The 24,270-nt window shown below is 34.7% G+C and overlaps 1 protein-coding gene across 1 annotated transcript in view; it reads left to right on the forward strand.

The window, feature by feature from the left end:
- The window catches only part of LOC150099398 (SWI/SNF-related matrix-associated actin-dependent regulator of chromatin subfamily A containing DEAD/H box 1B-like), a 406,425-nt gene that overhangs the window by 70,204 nt on the left and 311,951 nt on the right, over positions 1–24,270 (forward strand). The window contains exon 4 of the mRNA XM_090404492.1: positions 15,092–15,347. Within this exon, the coding sequence (XP_090260618.1) occupies positions 15,092–15,347 (256 nt within the window). The remainder of the gene's footprint in view (positions 1–15,091; positions 15,348–24,270) is intronic.

Raw genomic sequence — 24,270 nt, forward strand, 5'->3', positions numbered from 1 at the left:
AATATATATATATTTTTTTTTTAAATCAAAAATAACAATTGTAATAATAGAAATAGGACATCACTGTTACTGGAAGGAAAACCATCTGTAAGCAAGAATATTTATTCATGTAATCAAAAATTAAATTAACTTGATGTAATTATTTATTTATTTTTTATTTTTTAAAATTTTATTTTATTATTATTATTTTTCCACTAGAGGTCATACCAGTGAGTAGCATGTGATCAAATCATTGTTTCTCTAGCTTACAGCTTGAAACGTTACGCAACTCGTCTTGTATATTTATGTATGCTCCAGGCGATGATCTTGATATGAAGATCGATACGTCGGGATAATAAAAAGAGTTATTCTAACACAGTTGTAGAATCCATAATTTCAAAAATGAATGTTGATCACTGTGTAACACTAAAAGAAAGGAAAGCAAGAATATACTTTTAATGCATTTAACCAGTATCCAATAATGCACTTCGCTTCACTATAGACAAAGAAACTAACAACTGTGTCCCATTCCTAGCTATTCCTAGTCCACATAAGGATACTGTACCATCAACAAAATTACATGCAAAAGCATGGTGTTTCAGAAAATCAATTCCAAATATTACTTGTACATTTGGATTTGAGAATAGATGAATGAACTATTAATGGATGACAGACTTTAAAAGGAAAACAAGGGATTGAAATAAATGCTTATTTGCTTATCAGCTGAAATTTCTGATTCAAAAATGGCCTTTAGTTTATTGGATATCTCAAAATTGAAATGTGATTTGGAATTAGAGTTTTGATTTTGTTAAACAAACTATAAGAAATGAGTTATTTCACTCATGTACACTTGTATCTAATAAGATTTCCCAAGGCATTTTCAGTAAATCCTTGTAGAACTGTCAAAGGATTATCTCTATTAGCTCCTAATTATCTGTATTATTAGGAGCTAATTCTACATCAAACTTTCTTTCAGAGTTTGAGCTGCCTTTAGCTTTACTCATGTCTAATGAGTAGTTTGACATTTCTGTTCTTGCAAATATATTAGAATCATAATTATTTCTGAGTTGTCCATTATTCTCAAATTTCTTATATTGATAAATAAATTTATTCCTAACACAACAAGTCTTTAGTAAAATGACCAGCTCTATTACATCTAAAGCATCTTGGAACATATCTCTTTTGAGATGTTTTACATCTCAAAAGAGATATCTGTAGGGGGATTCTTGGATATTGTTAAATCAGATATCTTACATAGAAGTCCTTGTCCTTTCATAGTTAGTCCCTGCTGTCTTTCTTTTCTAAGAAATATTTTCAGTTCAGTTCCTTTAATTGTTCCTAAAATCCCAAATCACGGGATTTTATGTTGTATTCAGATTTATGAACATCTTCAGTTAAATTCACAGACATTTCCTTACTGTTTCTTTCTCTTAGCACATTTTAATTTTTGCTACGGTCATTCTCTCCCCTTATTTACAATCACTGTATCAGGAGAATGGGTTTCATTATACTGAAAAGAGTATCTATTTAGTGTTTGTAGAATGAAATATATATATATATATATATATCTCCTTTTTTTTTCTAACAGCTGAAGACACTTTTCCAGATTTTTAACTTTTTTTTTTATATGCTGTTTCTTTCAAATTGTCTCTAAGGCTATGCCTAAAGTGATGAAACATCAACCATTCTAAAGAGGATCTCTTTTCAAATGAAACATTAAATCCATGAGCAATGCTCCAAAGTCTGTGGTAATACTCTCAAAGGCTGATTATTATCTTGAATGCAATGATAAATTTTCCAAACATTAATCCCTAATTCCCTCAAATTTGAAAATTCTGATATCAGCAAACTTTTAAAGGTTGCATCAGTGTCTCTTAATATTAGGATGTGTTTAGGAATGTTTTAGTTCTGCTCACTAATTTATTATGAAGTATAATTAAAAAATGGAAATTGGCCATTTTTCTAAATGCTCTCATGATTATCACCTGAAAAAAGTGTTACCAAGTTTGAATTAACTAACTTAAAAAAATTCTTTATCCTTAATGGAAGAAACATCACTAGAGAAACTACTATCTCCTGTAGCCATTTTTCTTGAGTCAAAATTGCACTTTCAGGAGTCTAAAATAAAGTCAAGTCACAACCAATTCTGATAGTTCACTGTGTCATTGTTAATTTTCATGTCAGCTGTTCCAGTTATGTAATATCACTGTAAAGAGACTGTTTTTTACACCAGGTGTTAAGTAAATATACAAGAGTTCAATCCGATAGGTGCATTGACTTTGAATCTGGTAAATGATTAACTTGAGACCAAATAAAAGAATATACATTTAACGAAACTAAAACACTGTGCACATTGTAAATAAAATTAAATTAACTACAAAATTAATTGGATATCCAAGGCCTTCAAAATTAAATCTATACTTTAGAGATCTCCTTTATCTTTAAAGGAATATTTTCATTCTCTCACTGATTCGTACTGTTATTGGTTTGCTTCACATGTACTTAATCAGCCTACTAGACTGAGCATTTGTTTTTTCACAATGAATTCTTACAAACAATAAATATCCATTATAGTCAGTTCTTTATTAGGCCTTTTCTCAAAACATAGAACTTATTAACTTCCCTGGGACTATGCATTGTTTCCTTATTTGGCATACATTTGTTCCAATCATCCTCACTGTTTCACTGAGTATAATTAGTCTTACCTCAAGCAGTTTTATTACAAAATGCACAAATTTATTATCAGAGAGAAAAAAGATTCTTTAAAGTATCAAAGTGGAGTCTCTTCATTAAAGCCACTTGACAATTTCAGATTTCTCTAATTCCGTCGCTTGTTCCATTAGAATAATAAATATATCTGGCGTCCTTGAGACAGAAGATGAAATTTTTGATTTAGCATTTCTTCGAACATTTATTTAATATCTTTTATTTACTATTCGTTTGTTGACAGTCTCAATTTTCCAATCTAAGGATTTGATTTGCTATGATTCCTTTTTTTGAATCCTCTATTAATATATTCTGACTGTCAAATTTTCTTAAACACTTCCTAAAACAGAATTCTCTGGTCTGCATTTTCAGACTGCACTTTCATGAAAGTCTGCACTTTCATTTTCTCTCTGTCGTCTTGTTTCCTTCTGTTACCTGATAGCCGTCAATCACCCTTCAGTCTCCTAGTTGAGCATTTGCACTTGTTTCATTATGTTCCAGCAGCAATTAAGAAGCTAGTAATGACTGACATGTTCTCATCATTGGCAAAAAGAGAATGTCTTTACAATGAATAACAGATATTACAATTATGAATTACAATAAAGATCAGTGAAATTATTACAGCTATCAGAATCTAGTAAGTACAACAATCTCAAATACTTTACATTTCATTGTAACATAAATATCAATATCAGGCACATTGCAAGTGCTTATTATATGTGGTTATGAAACCAATATCAGATAGAAATTCTTGTTGCAGTCATTTGATGGTTTCTGACAAAGGAATGTTGGTAAACAATGACACAATATCTGAAGTGATCATAACATCTGAAAGGTCTAGATGAAGATCACTAATCTTGTTTTAAAAGTCCAAAGTGTTTTTGATATAAGTTGAAGATTTTCCTGTAGAAGTAGCGAGTAAATTGGATAAATATTTTGTTAGCTTCTATGTATATAGAACAAAAAATGCAATCAAAAACAGGCCTTAATGGAACACTTGGTTGATGGATCTTAGGCAAACCATATAATCTTGGATGATGTACATGGAAAGGCTTATATTTTTTTTTTTCTTTAATTCTTCATCCTAAAGAGGAGAAATGTTGTCAAAGAGATGATTAAGCTTATTGAACTGGGTACTAGTAGGATTAGAAGAGCGAGGCTGATATGTAAAATACTCTCAAAGCATTAATGAAATCTTCCTATGGTATTCTTGCCTATCTTAAACAACTACGAGGGTGTGCTGAGAAGTTGTGATAATCACCATGAAGGAATTGAGGTAAAACCATGTAACCTGCACATTATTCTACATATTCCCCACAAAGTGTTACACTTGTTACAACACTGCTGCATCATTTGCAGTACTCTGAGAAAAAAAGTATTTCCCATGTTACACAAACCAGTCCTCAGTTGCAAATATGACTTCATCTACAGTAAATTTTGTTCCTTTCAAGTGTTTCTTTAAATTTGGGAATAGGAAATAGTCAGATGGGGCCAGGTTTGGCAAACAGGGTGGGTGAGGCAGACACCGAAATTCCAAGTTGTGTATTGTCTGTTGCAGAGGCGTTGTCCTGCAAAAGCAACAAGACTGCTCAGTTTCACACACTGTTTTTTCTTCAGTATTTCCTTCAATTCCTTCAAATCTGTTGAATAAACTGCTACTGTAACAATTTCACTTTTTTTTGAGGTATTTGGTAAGGATTACACCAAATGTAATCAAAAGACAATGGCAAGAACCTTCCCTGCTCACTTTTGGGTTCAGAACTTCTTTGGCTATGGAGAACCTTTTGTGTCTCCACTCCATTGACTGTTGTTTGGCCTCTCAGTCATAGTGATGAAGCCATGTTTCGTCAACAGTCACAATACGAGCCAAAAAATTTGTGTGATTTCTCAAAATGACCCAAAATCCATAGAGCACACGTTCTCTCTTTTGATCAGCATTCAAACATTTGGGGACCCACTTCACTGCAGTATTCGTCTGCATGTCTGGATATTAGTGGATAATAATCCTAAATTGTTCCCAGGATATCCCCAGAGACTTTGCAATTTTTTTACTAGTATTCATCTATCATCAAGGATCATGCAATGCACTGCATCGATGTTTTCAGGGGATGAGTGCTGTGGAAGGTCTTTCTGACCATGGGGGACATCTGCTGTTTCAAGATGCCCAGTTTTAAACTTTGACACCCATTTGGCAACTGTTGGCTAAGCTGGGGCACAGTCCCCCTGAAGTCTCACACAAAGTTTGGTGAATCTCAGTTGTGGACTTTTCTTGCAGCATGAAAAACTTGATGACAGCCTGCATCTCTGCGCCTTCAAATTTCTTCAAAACCTCTGACATGTCTTATTATATATCCTAAAAGAAAAAGAACAAATTATTACAATTTGATGAAATATAAGGGTTAAAGGGTTTTATGATATGTTCTTTCTTGTGGTTATATATCAGTTGCTTTAATATGATTTTTGTTCTAGGTGTTGATCAGAACTTTTTTAGCCTCCCTCCTCATACAACCTTTTCCATTATCCAGTTTTTGTAATAGTCAAATTATTTCTCAAAGACTTAAGTTTTTATGTTGCTCTTACTCATGAAAGGTGCATTCATACCATGGGTTGGTTAAGGATTTTTTTTTTCTTTTTTTATTGATTTTATATATTTTTTATATTTTTACCAGGTCTGGAAACCCTGTTTCAGAAACCAAACGTGGAACCTTTTCAAGCCACTTCAGGCCTCCAATAAGTAGTGTTGGTGGTTTTATACCAGGTAATAGAATTCTGAAAATGAAAGAGTTAGAGGAGGTGATTTATCTTTAAATAAAATTTTGGCACTAAGAGAAATGGCAACTTCATGACATTTAGATAATACCAAAAGCTCATCGTGAGTTAGAGGACATCTAGATATATTAACAACAAGTATATCATGTTGCAGGTAACATTATAAGCACTGGTCCTAAAATGGCTGATAACCAAATTACATGTTTTAGATTGTCTCGAATGGAATTAAAATCACGCTAGAATGATGCTGATGAAATTTGGAGAAGAATACTGTTGAAAAAATCGGACAACAAAATACGTTCTGAGATTCATAACTTATTTTAACATTATTGCAACACCAGAGAAACTAAATTATAAAAAAGATGTTTATTAACTGGCTTATATTTCACTGGATTACAACATGTTACAATTTACATGCAAAATGAGTAAGTGAAACAATTCAAATTGTAATGGAAAAAAAGATCTGAAGTCCTAATTTGTCACCCTCTAACTTTGTGAAAAATAATCATTACAGTTGTGTATAAGTCTCCCAAATTTTTTGGCAAATTAATGCAGCCATGCTTGTTAAGGTTAGGAGAATGCTTCATAGCCATTGTCAGAAAAATTATTCTAAAAATAATTTTTCTGACCTGTAATGACTTCTGTGTGAAGGGATGTTGAAACCAAAGTGTGTCAGTTTTCAGACTTGCATAATAATAGTAATGAATGTATTTCTTATGTTCTCCAAGTCAGGTGTTAATAAATCTTCCTTACCAGCGTACTACTCTCCAACCATAACTTCAACTAGATTGTATGGTTATAAAGTTATCATCACAGGTGCCTATAGAAGCTAAGAACCCTCCCAGCCAATTTCATAACTTTGTTATTACACCTAACCAGTTCCAAAAATTGAAATTATAATGAACATAGAACAGGAAATCTACAATCTTTCAACTTCAGTAGCCAGTAATGTTTGTTTAGACATAGCAGGCATCTCAAATGAATCTAAACCAGTTAAAAGTAATATGACACAATAAAATAGCTGCCTTAAATGAAAGAAGAAATACTTGTGACATTATTATTATTATTCGTGACACCTCCAAGGAGTCCATAGACTCATCGTGGGAGGACATCCATTATACTACATCAATGCCATCTACTGCCTACGACTACCACCACAAATAGTATTTTTTGTCTGTAAATTGCTTGTGTTCTGAAGAGTTGATTTGTCTGTATGCGGATGAAAAACCTGAGTTTCCAGGAGAAAAAAAACCTGCTACCTCTGTATGAGATCGGCTAACTCATTTTCGATTGATAAAGTCCACATAAAGATTCCTCCCTTCACAACGAGAATTGAACTTAGGCCTTTTCCAATCGAAGAGCGCAATGTTCCACTATTCTTCCAGTTGCGCTATGGAGGCGCTTAAGCCTGATGCAGAAATATGAATCATATTGTTTTAAAAAAAAAATTGCTGCTGGCAATGCTCTTACTATTAAATGGGTGATTAATATTTCTGGACACCTGTTGTCTGATTCTGAGACAAATGTGTTAGCCCATGAATTTGCTGTCATGCCTAAAAATTCAATTTGTATCTTGATTTTTTTGCATAATACAAATACAATCTGTCAGAATTTCAAGTGAAAATACTAACAAACTAAGTTTTGAATTTGCTAATTCACTGTTTAGAAGCAAATTAGCTTGGTATAATTTATCCACTACTGAATTCATTGTGGTGATTTTATTAAAACAAAGAACCATATATCTATTTCAAAAGTGAATGAAGGAAAAGCTGTAGTGGTAATGTATAAGGCCGATTATGAGAAATGACTAACTGTCTTTTGCAGGATATCTCCACCTATCAAGAAATTAGTTATATTCCTACTAAAACACAGATTAAAGAATTAAATATATTCTCCTTAATGAAGTTGTTAGGTGGGATCAAAAACTTTGTATAAGTTATGCACTCAATTTTAGAAAGATTCTCCTCGCTTATATGGTCTACCAAAAATTCATGAAGGTTGTCCAGTAAGACCCATTATGAATTGTATTAACTCCCTTACACATAGAATTAAGTTTCTTTCGCATTTACTAACTGCCCATAATGAACAATCCAGATTATTCCTCAAGATTCCACACATTTTCTTAAAAAAATTAAAGATATTCAAATACAAGAGTCAGATATTTTAGTCAGTTTTAATATTGTTTCTCTATTTACCAATATTCCATTATCTGACACTATTACTTTACTATACGATGATTCCCTTCTTTATGTGAAGATTTTTGAATTTGTTATACAATCAAAATATTTGAGCTGGAAAAACATGGTCTATAAACAGATTGAAGACAGCCATGAGTAACCCTTTGTCCGCCTTTGGCAAACTATTTTTTGAACCATCTGGAAGATACCTTGTTCTCATCCATTTATACCCAACCCTCTTCCTTCCTTCCTTCCTTCCTTCTCTTCAAGGATTAGGCATTGCCTGTTCTGGCTTCACTGGTCTTTCCATCTTGCAGCTGGTCTTCCTCTCTCTCTCTCTCTTTCCCTACCAAAAGATATATATATATATATCCTTTGGATCTTTCCATTTCTCTCTATATTCCTTGATCTTTTCATTATGTCATAAATCTCTAGTTCTTTTCTGCTGTCTTCCTTTCTTATATGATTCAATTTTGGGCATCCTTTAATTGCTCTTAAAAATCTTATCTCTGCAGCTTGTATTTTACTTTCATCTTTCTTTTTTAACCATCTATGTTTCTGAACCATATAACACAGTGGGAGTGGCCATTACTTTATAAAATTTTAGTTGAGTTTCTTGTCTTGTGATTTTATTCAGTGTCCTTTTAATTGTTTCACAGATTTTCTGAAATTTCTTTATTTTTTCATCTTTATCTTTTAGATGCGTTATTATGCAGCCTAAATAATTAAACTCTGTCATCTGTTCTATTATTTTATTTTCTATAACTATTTTTTTTATCTAACACGATTTTGACCTTTGAATGTCATGACTTTTCTTTTGTGAAATTTTTAAATTATATTGTTGGCTTATTTTGTTTAATTCATCAACTGATTTTTGAAGGTCATCTTCATTGTCTTGTAATATAATCTGATCATCTGCACACACAGCATTGTATTGATAACAGTTCTTCTGGTTAACTGGATAACTTGTTTTATTGTTGTTTTCCATATTTTAATAATCTGATCAATATATATATATATATATATATATATATATATATATATATATTGAATAGAGTTGGAGATAAGCTACATTCCTGTCTGATGCCCTGATTTATTTCAAATTCTTCTATTAATTTATCACTGAACTGTAACACAGTATATTTTTGTATCTTTATATAAACTTTATATATAGCTTGTACCAGATGTAATGGATATCCTTGTTTTTTTCATTATATTTCATAGTTTATACTCTGCGATTTTATCAAAAGCTTTCTCGTAATTTATAAAGGCGATATGAGTTTCTAAATTAAATTCTTGTCTTTTTTAAATAATTTGTTTTAACACACAAATGTTGCCAATACTTGATCTTCCATGTCTGAAACCATTTTGTTCTTCTGAGAATAGATTGTTTGCAATATTTCTTAGTATTTTATTCACGATTTTACTGTAAATTTTGTAACCTGTATTTAATTGAACTTATTCCTCTGTAATTTCCAAAATCATCTCTCTTTTCTTAAATATATAGATATAACCTTAGCTTTTAACCAATCTGATGGAATCTCACATTTCTCCAATAGTTATTTATTCATTTTAAGGATCTGTAATGTAAATATTCTCCACCATATTTCCAAAACTCTGTATTTGTCATCTAATCATTCTCGACCATATTTCCAAAACTCTGTATTTGTCATCTAATCTGGTTGATTTTCTATTTTTTGATATCTTTATTGCTTCTTTTAGTTCTTCCAATTTTATTGGTTTTATATCAGTACTGATTTCTTCATTATTATTTTTATTAAATTTGGGTCATACTGTTATTTATGTAAATTTGGGTCATACCATAAATTCTTATAATGTTCAATCCGTTGTTTCTCTTCTATTGTGTTAATTTGTGCTGTATCTCTTTCTTTGTTGTTTAATTTCCTTAATATTTTGTAGACTATATCTTGTCTTCCATGCATGTCTTCTATTTTATTAATTCTATTTTATTAAGCCTTAATATTTTATTTTATTCTAGAGGTACAAAATGGATTTAGAAAAGGACGATCATGTATAGACCCAGCCTTCTGCCTAAAATTAATAATAGAGAAAAGAAGAGAATATAATTTAGAAACACGTATTGCATTTATTGACTTTGAAAAAGCATTTGACAAAGTTAAAAGAAACATATTATTTAACATATTAAAAGAAAGACAAATACCAAATAATATCCTAAAAGCTGTCACAAGTATATATGAAAATAATCAAATACAAATAAGATTAAATCATGAGCTATCATATACAAGAGAGATAAACCAAGGGGTCTGACAGGGATGTCCCCTCTCAGCAACTCTTTTTAATATCTACTTAAATGAAATAATAATAAAATGGAGTAAAAATTTACATCAAGGAATTAAACTTTCACCTACAGTTAACTTAAACACTCTCCTCTTTGCAGACGACCAAATAATAATTACAAATTCTGAAGATAACTTACAGAAAGCTATTTTAAATCTAAATGAGATATCCAAAGATTATGGTATGATAATATCAACGGAAAAATCAAAAACTATGGCCTTTAAAGGACAAGATCCAGCAAGAACTAAAATAGTATTAGATAACAAGATCTTAGAACAGGTGAATTCATTTAACTACCTAGGATGTATGATCACTTATGAAAATGAAAAAGATATAAACATAAAAATTGCAAAATATTTAAAAATAACAGGAGTAATTAACTCTATATTTAAACCAAACCTAGTTCAAAAACAAACCAGGCTAAAAGTATACAATACATTAGCCCTACCGGTCTTAATGTATGGAAGCGAAATCTGGACAATAAAACAAAAAGACAAACAAAGATTAACAACAGCAGAAATGAAGTTTATGAGAAAAACTGCAAAGTATACCCTATTTGATCACAAAAGAAACGAAGATATTATGAAAGAACTAAACCAAGAACCAGTAATTGAAAAAAATTAAAAAATATAAACATAGATGGATGGAACACGTTCAAAGAATGAAAACAGAAAGATTACCAAAACAAGCCTTCAAGTACAAGCCATTAGGAAAAAGAAAACCAGGACGTCCTCTTAAACGATTCAACGATGACTTCTAAGGCTGGAACAGGCCATACTAGGCCTAAATCCTTGATACGTATGATGATGATGATTTTATTAATCATCTTGGTGAGCTTTCTGTACTATGGTTTTAACTTTTTTTGTTTTGTTTTGTTTTTGCATATTTCTTCTGTTTCCTTTGTATGTTTTTGAAGAAATGATTTGTATGCCATTTGTTTTTCTTTTATTGCATTTTCTATATCTGTGTTCCAGATTTTTAATGTTTTTCTTTTTAATATTTTATTTTTCTTTCTAAGTACTTCAGAGGCTGTGGATTATCTTTATTAATGTCATTCTTCTTCTATATCTTCACTGATTTGGGCTTCTTTTAGGTAATCTGTTAATTGTGACTTAAATAGCATTCTAATGCTTTATTCTTGTAATAGATATACTTGTTCTATTTTTTTATTTTTATTTTTTTTAATTTACTTCCTTTCCCCATTTTGCTAGTATTTCTATTTTAGAGTACTAAGTAATGATCTGAAAAAAATTCACTTCCTCTGTAAACATGTAGATCTCTCATACATGAAGCTAGTTTCTAATTAGTAATAATATAATCATAGATCTTGTTCCTCTGCCATTCCAAGTATATCTATTTATTTTCTCTTTTTGAAAAAAAAAAAAAAAAAAAAAAAAAAATTACAGTGAAAAAAATTGGCTGAGGTGCCTCTGATATAAAGGCAATCCAGTTGTTTGAGGAAATAGTTGAGAGATTTAGCAAAAGTAGTTAGAATGATACAAACTGTGTAGACTAAGTTGGATGTAATGTATAGGATGGTTATAATTAAAGTTCACATTTTAAAAGGCTAACTGGGTAACTCAGCAGAATAATTTAATATTTAACATTATGAAGTGTGTGGCAATGGAATTTTATTTTGTGCAAAAACCATTAGTTCTAAAGTTGCCACTAGGGCGATACATGTAAATTACATATGATACTCTTGGTATGCAGTGAAACGTTGCGACTGTACCATTCATGCAAATACGCGTGGATAGGCTTATGTGTTCATCAGACATGTTGTAATAGGTTTCACGGTATAATAAGAACACAGATGGTTAAGAAAATAACTATTTATTAACTTAAAGATAATATTTTGCTGGTATTATATCCAGCATCTTCAGAGCACACAACACAGTTTGTTACAAATGTAAGACAACCACAATCCGGTGTGCTCTGAAGATGCTGGATATAATACCAGCAAAATATTAGCTTTAAGTTAATAAATAGTTATTTCTTAACCATCTGTGTTCTTATTATACCGTGAAACCTATTACAACATTCATGCAAATAATAAATGTCTGTAATGATTTATGTTGTAGAAGGCATCAGTTCATTGCCTGTGAGCAGACATGTCAAAGCACAATGTTGCCATTGCCGAAGGATCGTGCACTTCTCGTGAAGTTGTTTTAGGAAAATGACCCAAATATGTGTCTTGATAGCATTGTGAAAGTTCAAAACAATAAAGGGATTAAAAATGGGTCCAATGATTGCAAATGATTTGTGCAAAATGATTGGGAAATTTGAAGAGACAGGTTCCTTAAATGTCAGACCTGGCAGAGGACAGAAGCCCATCAAACGGCAGACAGTGGAGGAAGTAGCCACAGCGTTAGAGGAAGAAAGGATGGCAAATGTCATAGGAAGCAACAGTACACGTCATATTGCATGGTCCTTAGACCCATAAGCATGGTTCACAAAGTCACAAGGCAAATTTTGCACTGTTATCCTTGTAAGATTCCTCATGTTCTGAAGAATGACTGGGGTGCACAAGAAACATTTATTCTGCAGATTCTTGCTTGGACTGAACTAGACAATGACCACAGAATATTTTCTGGACTGATGAAGTTCACTTCAATCTGGATGGTGCTGTGAATACACACAGCTGCAGAAATTGGGCAACTTCAAACCCACATGTCGTGCAACAGACAATTGTAGGTCACACCACACCAACAGACAATTGAAGGTAACACCAAACGGTGACCTTCATTCCCTGAAGGTCACCGTTTGGTGTGATTTTACAGTAGAATTCATTATCAGATCTTTCTTTTTCGAGGAGTTCAGGCCTGCTGGTCTTATTACCTGCACTGTTAATGGTCAACGATATGCATCTCTCTTAGCCAATCAGGTGATTCCAACAGTGCTTGGATTCAACAGTTTTTATGCAGGATGCGCCCCTCCTTCCATCACCACCCCTGTCAAGTGGTCGCTTCAGACACATTTTATCAAGGACAGAATCATCAACCACCATTTTCACATGTGGCCAGCTCGTTTGCCTGATCTGAACCCCTGTGACTTTGGAGTGAAGGGACATCTCAAAGACGTTGTCTGTTATGAACACATAGCCAACTTAGTGAACCTAAGACCAGCATTACGTGTCATATCCACAACATTTCAAGTGAAGCTCTATGTTCTGTGGTTGAGCATGTGATTTCAGCTTACGTGTCATATCCACAACATTTCGAGTGAAACTATGTTCTGTGGTTGAGCATGTGATTTCAGCACGTTACCAACAATGGAGGACAGCATATTGAACATGTTGTGTAATCACACGTACACCGTGTGTACACTACATTTTGTAACGTTTTGAATTACCCACTATGCTATTTCAGCACTGTTCTAGTGGTTCTAGTGGCAACTTTTAGAACTAACATTGTTTTTTGCACAAAACAAAATTCCATTGCTGCACACATAATCATGTTAAATATTGAATCATTCTGCTGAGTAGTTACCGTTACAGCCTTTCGAAATGTGAACTTTAATTATAATCACCCTGTACGTATTTTTATAAGACCCCACTCCTGCTGTTACCTCACTTCCTTGAAGATGAGCATAAACTTTCCAAAAGTTATGCATATGGTACTATCATCAGAATGCTTTGTTGCAATTTCTGAAGAATTTGTTGTCAATGCATTAGCCTCTCATGTCTCTTTCATGAATCATCCAATTAAGCTTAAGCTTTAAGAATTACACTTGCTCCATGTGTTTCCAGCTGATTATTTTGCTGGTGAATGTACCATTGTACTGTACATGTTTCATTATTTATTACACTACAGTACCATTTACAGTAATTTTATGTTATAATTTGTAAACTGTATTATTTCGCTATAAACAAGGAGGAAATAAACAATATAACAGAAACAGACCTACATGTTTTAGTATTCAGGCATGTTAATTGTTAGCATATCCTTATGATTCATATAATGATTTCCCACTTACAACCTTTTTTTGACTTAGGATGGGATTATCAGAATGTAACCCCATCATAAGTCAAGGACTGACTGTAGTTGTTTACCTTAGTTATGGCCAATTCTGACTACCAGATCTTTTTGAGATCTTTTGAGAGTACGAGATCTTTCATCAGATCTGGTACTCTCAAACTCCAGTTAGTACCTTTCATCACATGCTATTTCACATAATTATCTCTCAATAGCTGAATAAATTCACTTTCTTTCTACCTCTGTCTTTTTCTCTTAATCTTTGCTCCCATAGTTGGTCCCTCATAATTATCATTCATCCCATACTTATTGGGCTAATTTGCCAATGCATGTCATTCACACCTTGGCACCCCTTTCACATTTTGCCTTTTAAATAAATAAATTGAATATTAAGAAAGCATTTATGTTGGTGAAACATTTAACTTAATTCATGAAATATTGCTAAATATTCAGTTAACAATATTTCATGGATTTAGTGAGTTAGCAATAAACATTCATTTCAAAATAGCTGTTGAAGTTTTTTCACTTGGTTATACTATAAATTAAAGATGCCAAGAAATTATATTCTTGGTTTAATCCTTTATCCAAGTGTAAGCAAACAGGACCTCCATAAAGGTTGAAACTGGTCTGGGTAGTGGCCCTTCCCATAATGCATAGCATTATACATGTCCATAAGGATGTGTGCTTTGCATTATGGGATATTAAGGCAATTGATATGAAGTCATTAGCCTCTATATACAAGTAGCTCAGTCATGAAGTTACTTCACATCCAAACTTTATGCACACTCTTGGATAAAGGATGAAACCAAGAATATAATTTGGCATCTTTAATTTATAGAATTCAAAATAAATTTACAAATATTCATAAAAGTCAGAAAAAATGTTCTGCAGTTGAGTAACTTTATTAATGTTATATTAAAAACCTTAAAAAATTGAAATAAAATTTCATACAAAATTTTGTCATTAAATTTTTTTGGATGATAAAATAAAAAATCCATTTATAATGACATTGTTTGCGGTATAAGGTTTTGCAAGGTGTAATGCAAATGCAATATAAGGTATTGCAAGGTTAATGTACAATCTTGCACTTTGTGTGTGTGTATGTAAATTTAGGTATGGAATTTCCTGATGAATTTTGTGTAATTCATTTACTTTTACTCATGTTAGATCACAAGCTACTACATGTAGTACATCAGCAGCAAACCATGATTCTGTACTTAAAAAAGGAATCAAACGTATTAGGCAAAAAATTATAAGTGATAGTGAGGAGGAGGATCAAGGTCAAAATATAAAGGAGAAAAAACTTGAATTACCATCATCTACTAGTCAACAAAGGCATTTGATGGATGAATATGAGATTTTCAATGAAAAAGAACGTAGTCTAAGAAATTTATTAGAGATGTATCCTGGATCGGATATTATGGTAAGTATGCAAAGCAGGCCATTTTTTTGTTCATAATATAAATATTCAAATAATTATATAGCAAATATGTTTTAATAATTCGTTAAAATAAAGATGACAATTATTAGGGATAGATTAGTAATGAATGACCAATCATTACCAAGGTACTAATATATACTACACTACATCGATACCATAAAAATATAGTCAGCTCTGTGGCACACAACTTGAGAATTTTTCAATTCATTAGAGAAGACAGTTGACATAGAAAATGAATAATCTGGTCCTTGTTAGAGATCTGAACAGCAGGATAGAAAATGTTATGGGAAAGATAGGAGATAAGATCATGGCTAATAATCATAGTGACTATGTACCACTTGATTTCTGTTCAGAACATGAGTTAATTATTAATACCATGTTTCAAAATAAAGATGTATCTAAATTCTTATGGAGAGAAGACACAAGAAATAATTCTGATTGACTGTTATTGTAGATAGTGATCTCCTCATATTGGTTCAAAGGCACAAGAGTATCTAAGTAGATTTGAAATAAGAAGTAATTACCATTTAGGTGATTAACATTTCAGCTCTTTAGGCACAGTTTTTAGTGAAGATGGTAAATTAAATATGGAAATGGACAACAGAATTAGTAAAGCTGATATGGTAGGATGTCAGCTGAATAAATTCAAATGGAATAAGAAAAAAATTAGTTAGAAAGGTTAGCTGTATACAAGACAATGTTCAAATCAATTTTAACTTATGGATCTGAGTGCTGGGTTAGAAATAAAACACTTGATCAAAGACTGGAGACTTCTGATATGAATGTTCTGAGAAAGATTAGTGGAGTGAATAGATGGTATCAATTTATTTGTATGGGGGTTTTCTCCTCTTTCTCCCTCCGTCTCTTTGTGGGGTGGGTTGAGCCCTTCTAATGAGGGATTAGGTATATGTATCTTATGTAAGTCCATTTGTGTGTTCGCAGGGCTGGTTTGCCTGCTCTAAGGGATGAAAAACCTGAGTTTCTGGGTGAAAAAATCCTCTACCTCTGTCTGAGACCAGCTAATTTGCCCAGAGACCAGATAAAGGTTCCTCACGTCATGGACAGGAATCGAACCCAGGTCTTTCTGACCAAAGGGCTTCATCTATACTGACTGAGCCACGGAGGTATGGCATGAATAGCAGTATCACACTAAAAATGAGGATATTAGGAAAGACTTTGTCATTCTTAGCATTCGGAATGTGTTAGTAGAGTTAATCTCAGGTGGTATGGTCACTTAAACAGAATAGGAGAGGAAAGATTAGCAAAACAAGTGTTTGTTGCCAGGTTGGCAGGGAAAAGACCCAGAGAGAGACCAAGATGTAGATCGATTGATGCAGTAAAAAAGTGCCTTAAAAGTTAAAATGTAATATAAGAAATATAAGAACTGATATATCGGAATCTTGACAGATAACAGATTAATTTGGAGGAAAATTGTTGATGGAAGTTAGTAATGACGTAACTTTTTCGTGTAGTACTATCATAATTATCCTGTACACCCTCTGAGGGTACATATCAGAAATTTGATGATGATGAAATTGAATATCACATTAAAAAGAAAAGTATGTAAGAAAGTTTTAATAAGAATCATACTTAAATAGCTTTCAAAGATGAACTGTAGACTGTGATATATAAATTTTATTAAAAAAAAAAATGAAATAGTTTGAAATGAAGAATCAAACCTCAGAGAAGCAGTGTCATAGCATTGTCTGCAAGGATAGAAAAATCAGACTTCCATGGTAGATTTAGATAGTTAAAAAAGCAGTCACAGGAAAAAGAAGTTTTCATGGATAGTGTTCAAACTCATTTTAACTTATAGATCTGAGAGCTGTGTCAGAAACAAATACTTGATCAATCACTGGAGGTCACAGATATGAGAGCTCTGAGAAAAATATGATTCTATTATTGATGCTATGTGTTCATTTCCATAATTTTTTTGGATCTCTCACTTCTGTGGTCTCCAGTCATTGATCAACTGTTTTTTTTTCCTACTGCTAATCCAGCTCTCAGATAGCTTGTTTAGTGTTTTGACTAATTTCTCTCTTACTCTATGTAAATATAAATGTATTCATTTGACTCCTTGCTATACCAGCTTTGTTTATTCGGTTGTCTATTTCTTTATTTAATTTCCCATCTTCACTAAAGATTGTTCTTTATAAAACTTGTTCTCTAAGTTTTCCATTCAGGATACAACTGAAGTTTTCAATGTTCCATGAAAATATTGTGGTCTTTATCTTTTCATTGCTTAATTTCATACTAAATTTGTTACAGCAGTTATTTGTTCAGTTAAGGAATCCTGCATGTACTAGATTTATTTATAAGTATAACGTCATCTGTATATTAAAGAGTTCGAGGTTATCTCCCATGCTGATGTAGATTTAACGCCATTTTCCTTCATAATGATTCACACAGATAATGAATAGCAGTGGAGATAGTAGATATCCTTTTCTTACAACTGATTTTTACGCCAAAACCATCTTCCTGTATCTCTTGTGTAGAGGCTTAAGTGCTGTGAGGACATTATGTTGGAGGTTTAATGGATTTTTTACAACACTCAAAAAGAATTAAATTAGAATTTAATACTCCTATATTTCGTCCTAGTCACTAGGACATCTACGGGATTACAAAAACAATTAATGTAACATGCACACAAAAACTTACAATACTAAGCCCAACCACATGGGTGACACTAAAGTCCTATCTAGGTGGAGCACCCTCTAAGGGCAGTAGTAGGTGGCCTGGAATGGTGAGACCTCTGGTGATGAGTGTTTCCCAAATCTTTGGAAGCTTAATGCAACCGTATTTGTTAAGATTTGGTTGGTTTCTGAGAGCTGTTGCTGCTGCTTCTAAGAAAAGTCTCTCTTTCTTGAATTTGCTGTGGTGGAGCATGGTGGTTTTCTTCCATGATACTCTGTGGGTGGTGTCCAACACATGGTCAGCCAAGCCTGAATGGCCATAGTTGTGTTTAACGATGTATGACTTGTGTTCTTCTAGGCAGATGGATGCTGATCTACCTGTCTGTCCAAAGTACGCAAGCTTACAGGAACAGGGTACTTTGTAAACTCCAGGCAGAGAGAGAGAGAGGGGGGAGCTGATCTTTCGTAGAACGGATAAGGGTAGCAAGTTTGCGGTAGGGCTTATATGCTGTGTGTAGGTTATACTTTTTTAGTATCTTGGCTAATTTTTCCAAAGTGCCTCGGATGTAGGGTATGGTGATGGCATTTTTAAATTCTTGTTGACGTGAGGGACGGGGAATGGGGGAGGAATTGATTATTTTTTTGATACTGTGTTCACTGTAGCCATTGGAGAGGAAAGTTCTGTGTGTGTGGTTAAGCTCAGTAGTGAGGGTGGTTCCACTGGAAAAAAGATTGTGGGCTCTCTTGGTAAGGGTTTTAATGATGCCATATTGTTGTGAGGGGTGGTGGTGGGAGAGTTTGTGAATATATCTGCCTGTGTGTGTGTGGGTTTTCTGTATACAGTGAAGGCAAGTGTATCATTGGGCAGTCGTGTGACTAAGGTGTCTAGGAAGGGTAAACAATTGTTCTTTTCCTTTTCCATAGTAAACTGGATTCTTTGGATGTAGGCTATTGAGATGACCGAGGAAGGAGTCTAACGTCTCTGGGCCATGAGGCCAAATGGAGAACACATCATCTACATATCTTAGCCAGATAGAAGGTTTGAGTGGGGCTGAGTCTATGGCTCGTTTTTCGAAATCTTCCATATAGAAATTGGCAAGGGGGGGTGAGAGGGGGGAACCCATGGCGGTTCCTTCTATCTGCTTGTAGATTTTGTTATTCCAAGAGAAATACCCACAGTTGATGGCAAAGGAAAAGAGATCTAAGATGTCAGAGGGGAAAACGTTTTCTAAGAGAGATAAAGTGTCAGTTAAGGGAATATTGGTAAACAAAGAGGAGATATCAAAGCTTACCAATATGTCTGTATTGTTCAAGGTTAAATTTTCTGTGAGGGCTTTAAAGTGGGTCGAGTTTTTTATATAGGAAGCTGAATTTCCGGTGAGGGGGGACAGAGAGTTGGCCAGCTGTTTAGACAGTTTGTAACAAGGTGCATTGGTGGCATCTACTATAGGTCTGAGTGGGGAATTGGGTTTGTGGATTTTTGGTAAACCGTATATATTCGGGGGGGGGACGGGAGCGGAAAGGTTTAAGTTTTTTCGTGACGTCAGGGGGCCAGGAGGTTACTTTTTTAAGTAAGATTTTTAATTTCTTAACTTGTATTTTTGTGGGGTTGTATTCTAGCGGGATGTAGGTAGCGCGATCGCGGAGGATAGTGTTCATTTTACAATTGTATTCACTGGTATTAAGAACAACTGTGGCATTACCCTTATCCGCTCTGGTGATGACGATACTTTTTTCTTTGCGTAGTTTCTGGAGAGCCACGCGTTGGGCATAAGATAAGTTACTTTTTGGAGGCGAAGAGTGAGCGAGGATGTTGGCTACGTCGAGTCTGATGTTGTTGGCTACCTCCGACGGTAAGCAACCGATCCCCCGTTCGACGTTAACCATTACATCGAGCACCGGCACTTCTTACGGGGCGACGGCAAAATTACGGCCGAGGCCAAGGGCGCTGACGGCATCCTCGTTGAGTCTTTTGGAAGAGAGGTTAATTACTGTCTGGAGCGGTTGAATTTGTGGTTGTGGTTTGTCTTTAACCAGGTTGCTGTATTTCTTAACATGTTTGTTTTTTATTTTTTGAAATTCTCTCTGTGCGGAAGTTTCCAAAATGTCAGAGAGAATCGACCAAAGTTCAGGGTTAAGAATGGTGGAGAGCTCTGTATGTAGGGAGCCAATGGTGGCGTTCGTCACTGCGAGGTCGGCACGAGTAGAGGCGATTTGCTCGCGTAGTAATGCTAGGCTGGCACGTTTATATATACGGAGTGCTTTTTTGGAATGGAAATTGGTCTTCGTTTTAACGCATTTCGGTATCACTCTTGTATCCCGACATCTTTTTAAAAAGGCCAGCCTATTTAGTTGTCTAGATAGTCGTAGTTTTGACTTACCATATTGCTTGGATTTACGTGCTAAATCTTCTCCATGGATGATTAGAATTCTTGTGTAGAGGCTTAAGTGTTGTGAGGACATTATGTTGGAGGTTTAATGGATTTTTTACAACACTCAAAAAGAATTAAATTAGAATTTAATACTCCTATATTTCGTCCTAGTCACTAGGACATCTACGGGGATTACAAAAACAATTAATGTAACATGCACACAAAAACTTACAATACTAAGCCCAACCATGTGGGTGACACTAAAGTCCTATCTAGGTGGAGCGCCCTCTAAGGGCGGTAGTAGGTGGCCTGGAATGGAAGGTGGGACGTCTGGTGATGAGTGTTTCCCAAATCTTCGGAAGCTTAATGCAACCGTATTTGTTAAGATTTGGTTGGTTTCTGAGAGCTGCTGCTGCTTCTAAGAAAAGTCTCTCTTTCTTGAATTTGCTGTGGTGGAGCATGGTGGTTTTCTTCCACGATACTCTGTGGGTGATGTCCAACACATGGTCAGCCAAGCCTGAATGGCCATAGTTGTGTTTAACGATGTACGATTTGTGTTCTTCCAGGCGGATGGATGCTGATCTGCCTGTCTGTCCAAAGTACGCAAGCTTACAGGAACAGGGTACTTTGTAAACTCCAGGCAGAGAGAGAGAGAGGGGGGGAGCTGATCTTTCGTAGAACGGATAAGGGTAGCAAGTTTGCGGTAGGGCTTATATGCTGTTTGTAGGTTATACTTTTTTAGTATCTTGGCTATTTTTTCCGAAGTGCTTCGGATGTAGGGTATGGTGATGGCATTTTTAAATTCTTGTTGACGTGAGGGACGGGGAATGGGGGAGGAATTGATTATTTTTTTGATACTGTGTTCACTGTAGCCATTGGAGAGGAAAGTTCTGTGTATGTGGTTAAGCTCAGTAGTGAGGGCGTTTCCACTGGAACAAAGTGTGTAGGTTATACTTTTTTAGTATCTTGGCTATTTTTTCCGAAGTGCCTCGGATGTAGGGTATGGTGATGGCATTTTTAAATTCTTGTTGACGTGAGGGACGGGGAATGGGGGAGGAATTGATTATTTTTTTTGATACTGTGTTCACTGTAGCCATTGGAGAGGAAAGTTCTGTGTATGTGGTTAAGCTCAGTAGTGAGGGCAGTTCCACTGGAACAAAGATTGTGGGCTCTCTTGGTAAAGGTTTTAATGATGCCATATTGTTGTGAGGGGTGGTGGTGGGAGAGTTTGTGAATGTATCTGCCTGTGTGTGTGGGTTTTCTGTATACAGCGAAGGCAAGTGTATCATTGGGCAGGTGCGTGACTAAGGTTCCGAGGCACTTCGGAAAAAATAGCCAAGATACTAAAAAAGTATAACCTACACACAGCATATAAGCCCTACTGCAAACTTGCTACCCTTATCCGTTCTACGAAAGATCAGCTCCCCCCTCTCTCTCTGCCTGGAGTTTACAAAGTACCCTGTTCCTGTCAGCTTGCGTACTTTGGACAGACAGGCAGATCAGCATCCATCCGCTTGGAAGAACACAAATCGTACATCGTTAAACACAACTATGGCCATTCAAGCTTGGCTGACCATGTGTTGGACACCACCCACAGATTATCATGGAAGAAAACCACCATGCTCCACCACAGCAAATTCAAGAAAGAGAGACTTTTCTTAGAAGCAGCAGCAGCAGCTCTCAGAAACCAACCAAATCTTAACAAATACGGTTGCATTAAGCTTCCGAAGATTTGGGAAACACTCATCACCAGAGGTCCCACCTTACATTCCAGGCCACCTACTACCGCCCTTAGAGGGCGCTCCACCTAGATAGGACTTTAGTGTCACCCATGTGGTTGGGCTTAGTATTGTAAGTTTTTGTGTGCATGTTACATTAATTGTTTTTGTAATCCCTGTAGATGTCCTAGAGACTAGGACGAAATATAGGAGTATTAAATTGTAATTTAATTCTTTTTGAGTGTTGTAAAAAATCCATTAAACCTCCATCATAAATTCCTGTATCTCCTTTACTTGTAATTAACGATTGCTTGATATAATGTTCTCATTCACACATTTATAATTGTAGTATTTGAGCAAGCAATAAATCCGCTACAAGTCTGCAAGATTCTCTGACTAAATTGAATAGCTGTTGTAATAGATATAGTATGAAGGTCAGCAATAAAAAGACAAAGACAATGAAAATAGGCAGAATCATTGAAAATGTCAACTGTGATGTGAATGGAGAACCTGTGGAACAAGTAAAACATTTCAGCTACTTAGGCACAATTTTTACTGAAGATGGTAAACTAAATATAGAAATAGACAACAGAATCAGCAAAGCTGGTATGGCGGGAAGTCAATTGAATAAATTCATATGGAATAAGAAAGAAATTAGTCGGAACACTAAATTAGCTGTATACAAGACAGTGTTCAAACCAATTTTAACTTATGGATCTGAGAGCTGGGTCAGAAGGAAAACACTTGACCAAAGACTAGAGACCGCAGATATAAGAGTCCTGAGAAAGATTAGAGGCGTGAACAGATGGCATCAATGGCAATATCATATTAAAAATGAGGATATTAGGAAAGAACTTGACATTGTCAGCATCCAGGAATGCGTTAGCAGAGCTAATCTCAGATGGTATGGTCACTTAAATAGAATGGGAGAGGAAAGATTAGCAAAACAAGTGTTCTCTGCCAGGTTGGCAGGAAAATGACCCAGAGGAAGACCAAGATATAGGTATATTGATATGGTACAAAGTGCCTTAGACGATAGAAATATAAGATCTGATAATGTTGGAGTTTTGACAAGTAACAGACTGATTTGGAGGAAAATTGTAGATAGGAAGTTAGTAATGATGTAATTTTTCATGTAGTACTGTCATATCCTGTACACCCCTTGAGGGTACATGGCAGGAATTTGATGATGATGATGATGGTGTTTGAGCACTTGACATATACTTTTTCCTTATCTGAAAAAAAAAAAAAATTAAGTATACAGATCATAGATTTATTCCCATGATTTCTCAACTCTGTGTTAAAGTGAAAATCTGATCCTGACCACTCCAATTTGGCTTGCACTTATTGTTTTCTTCAATAATCTTTTCCACAATTTTTTTTAGCTTCTTTTCAGGTATCCTTCATGAATAAAATTTATAAAAGATACTTCCGTCATCCAAGGATACTTGTGTGACGGAAATAGCTATTACTACTCCATTATGTTGGAGTTTTAATGGATTTTTTACAACACTCAAAAAGAATTAAAATAGAATTTAATACTTCCTATATTTCGTCCTAGTCACTAGGACATCTATGGGGATTACAAAAACAATTAATGTAACATGCACACAAAAACTTACAATACTAAGCCCAACCACGTGGGTGACACTAAAGTCCTATCTAGGTGGAGCGCCCTCTAAGGGCGGGTAGTAGGTGGCCTGGAATGTAAGGTGGGACCTCTGGTGATGAGTGTTTCCCAAATCTTCGGAAGCTTAATGCAACCGTATTTGTTAAGATTTGGTTGGTTTCTGAGAGCTGCTGCTGCTTCTAAGAAAAGTCTTTCTTTCTTGAATTTGCTGTGGTGGAGCATGGTGGTTTTCTTCCATGATACTCTGTGGGTGGTGTCCAAAACATGGTCAGCCAAGCCTGAATGGCCATAGTTGTGTTTAACGATGTACGACTTGTGTTCATCCAGGCGGATGGATGGCAAAGGAAAAGAGATCTAAGATGTCAGAAGGGAAAACGTTTTCTAAGAGAGATAAAGTTTCAGTTAAGGGAATATTTGTAAACAAAGAGGAGATATCAAAGCTTACTAATATGTCTGTATTATTCAAGGTTAAATTTTCTGTGAGGGCCTTAAAGTGGGTCGAGTTTTTTATATAGGAAGCTGAATTTCCGGTGAGGGGGGACAGAGAGTTGG

The sequence above is a fragment of the Typopeltis vanoorti genome, chromosome 14 (genome assembly GCF_054136105.1).
Source record: "Typopeltis vanoorti isolate ZY-2024b chromosome 14, IOZ_Tvanoo_1.0, whole genome shotgun sequence".
Classification (NCBI taxonomy): domain Eukaryota; kingdom Metazoa; phylum Arthropoda; class Arachnida; order Uropygi; family Thelyphonidae; genus Typopeltis; species Typopeltis vanoorti.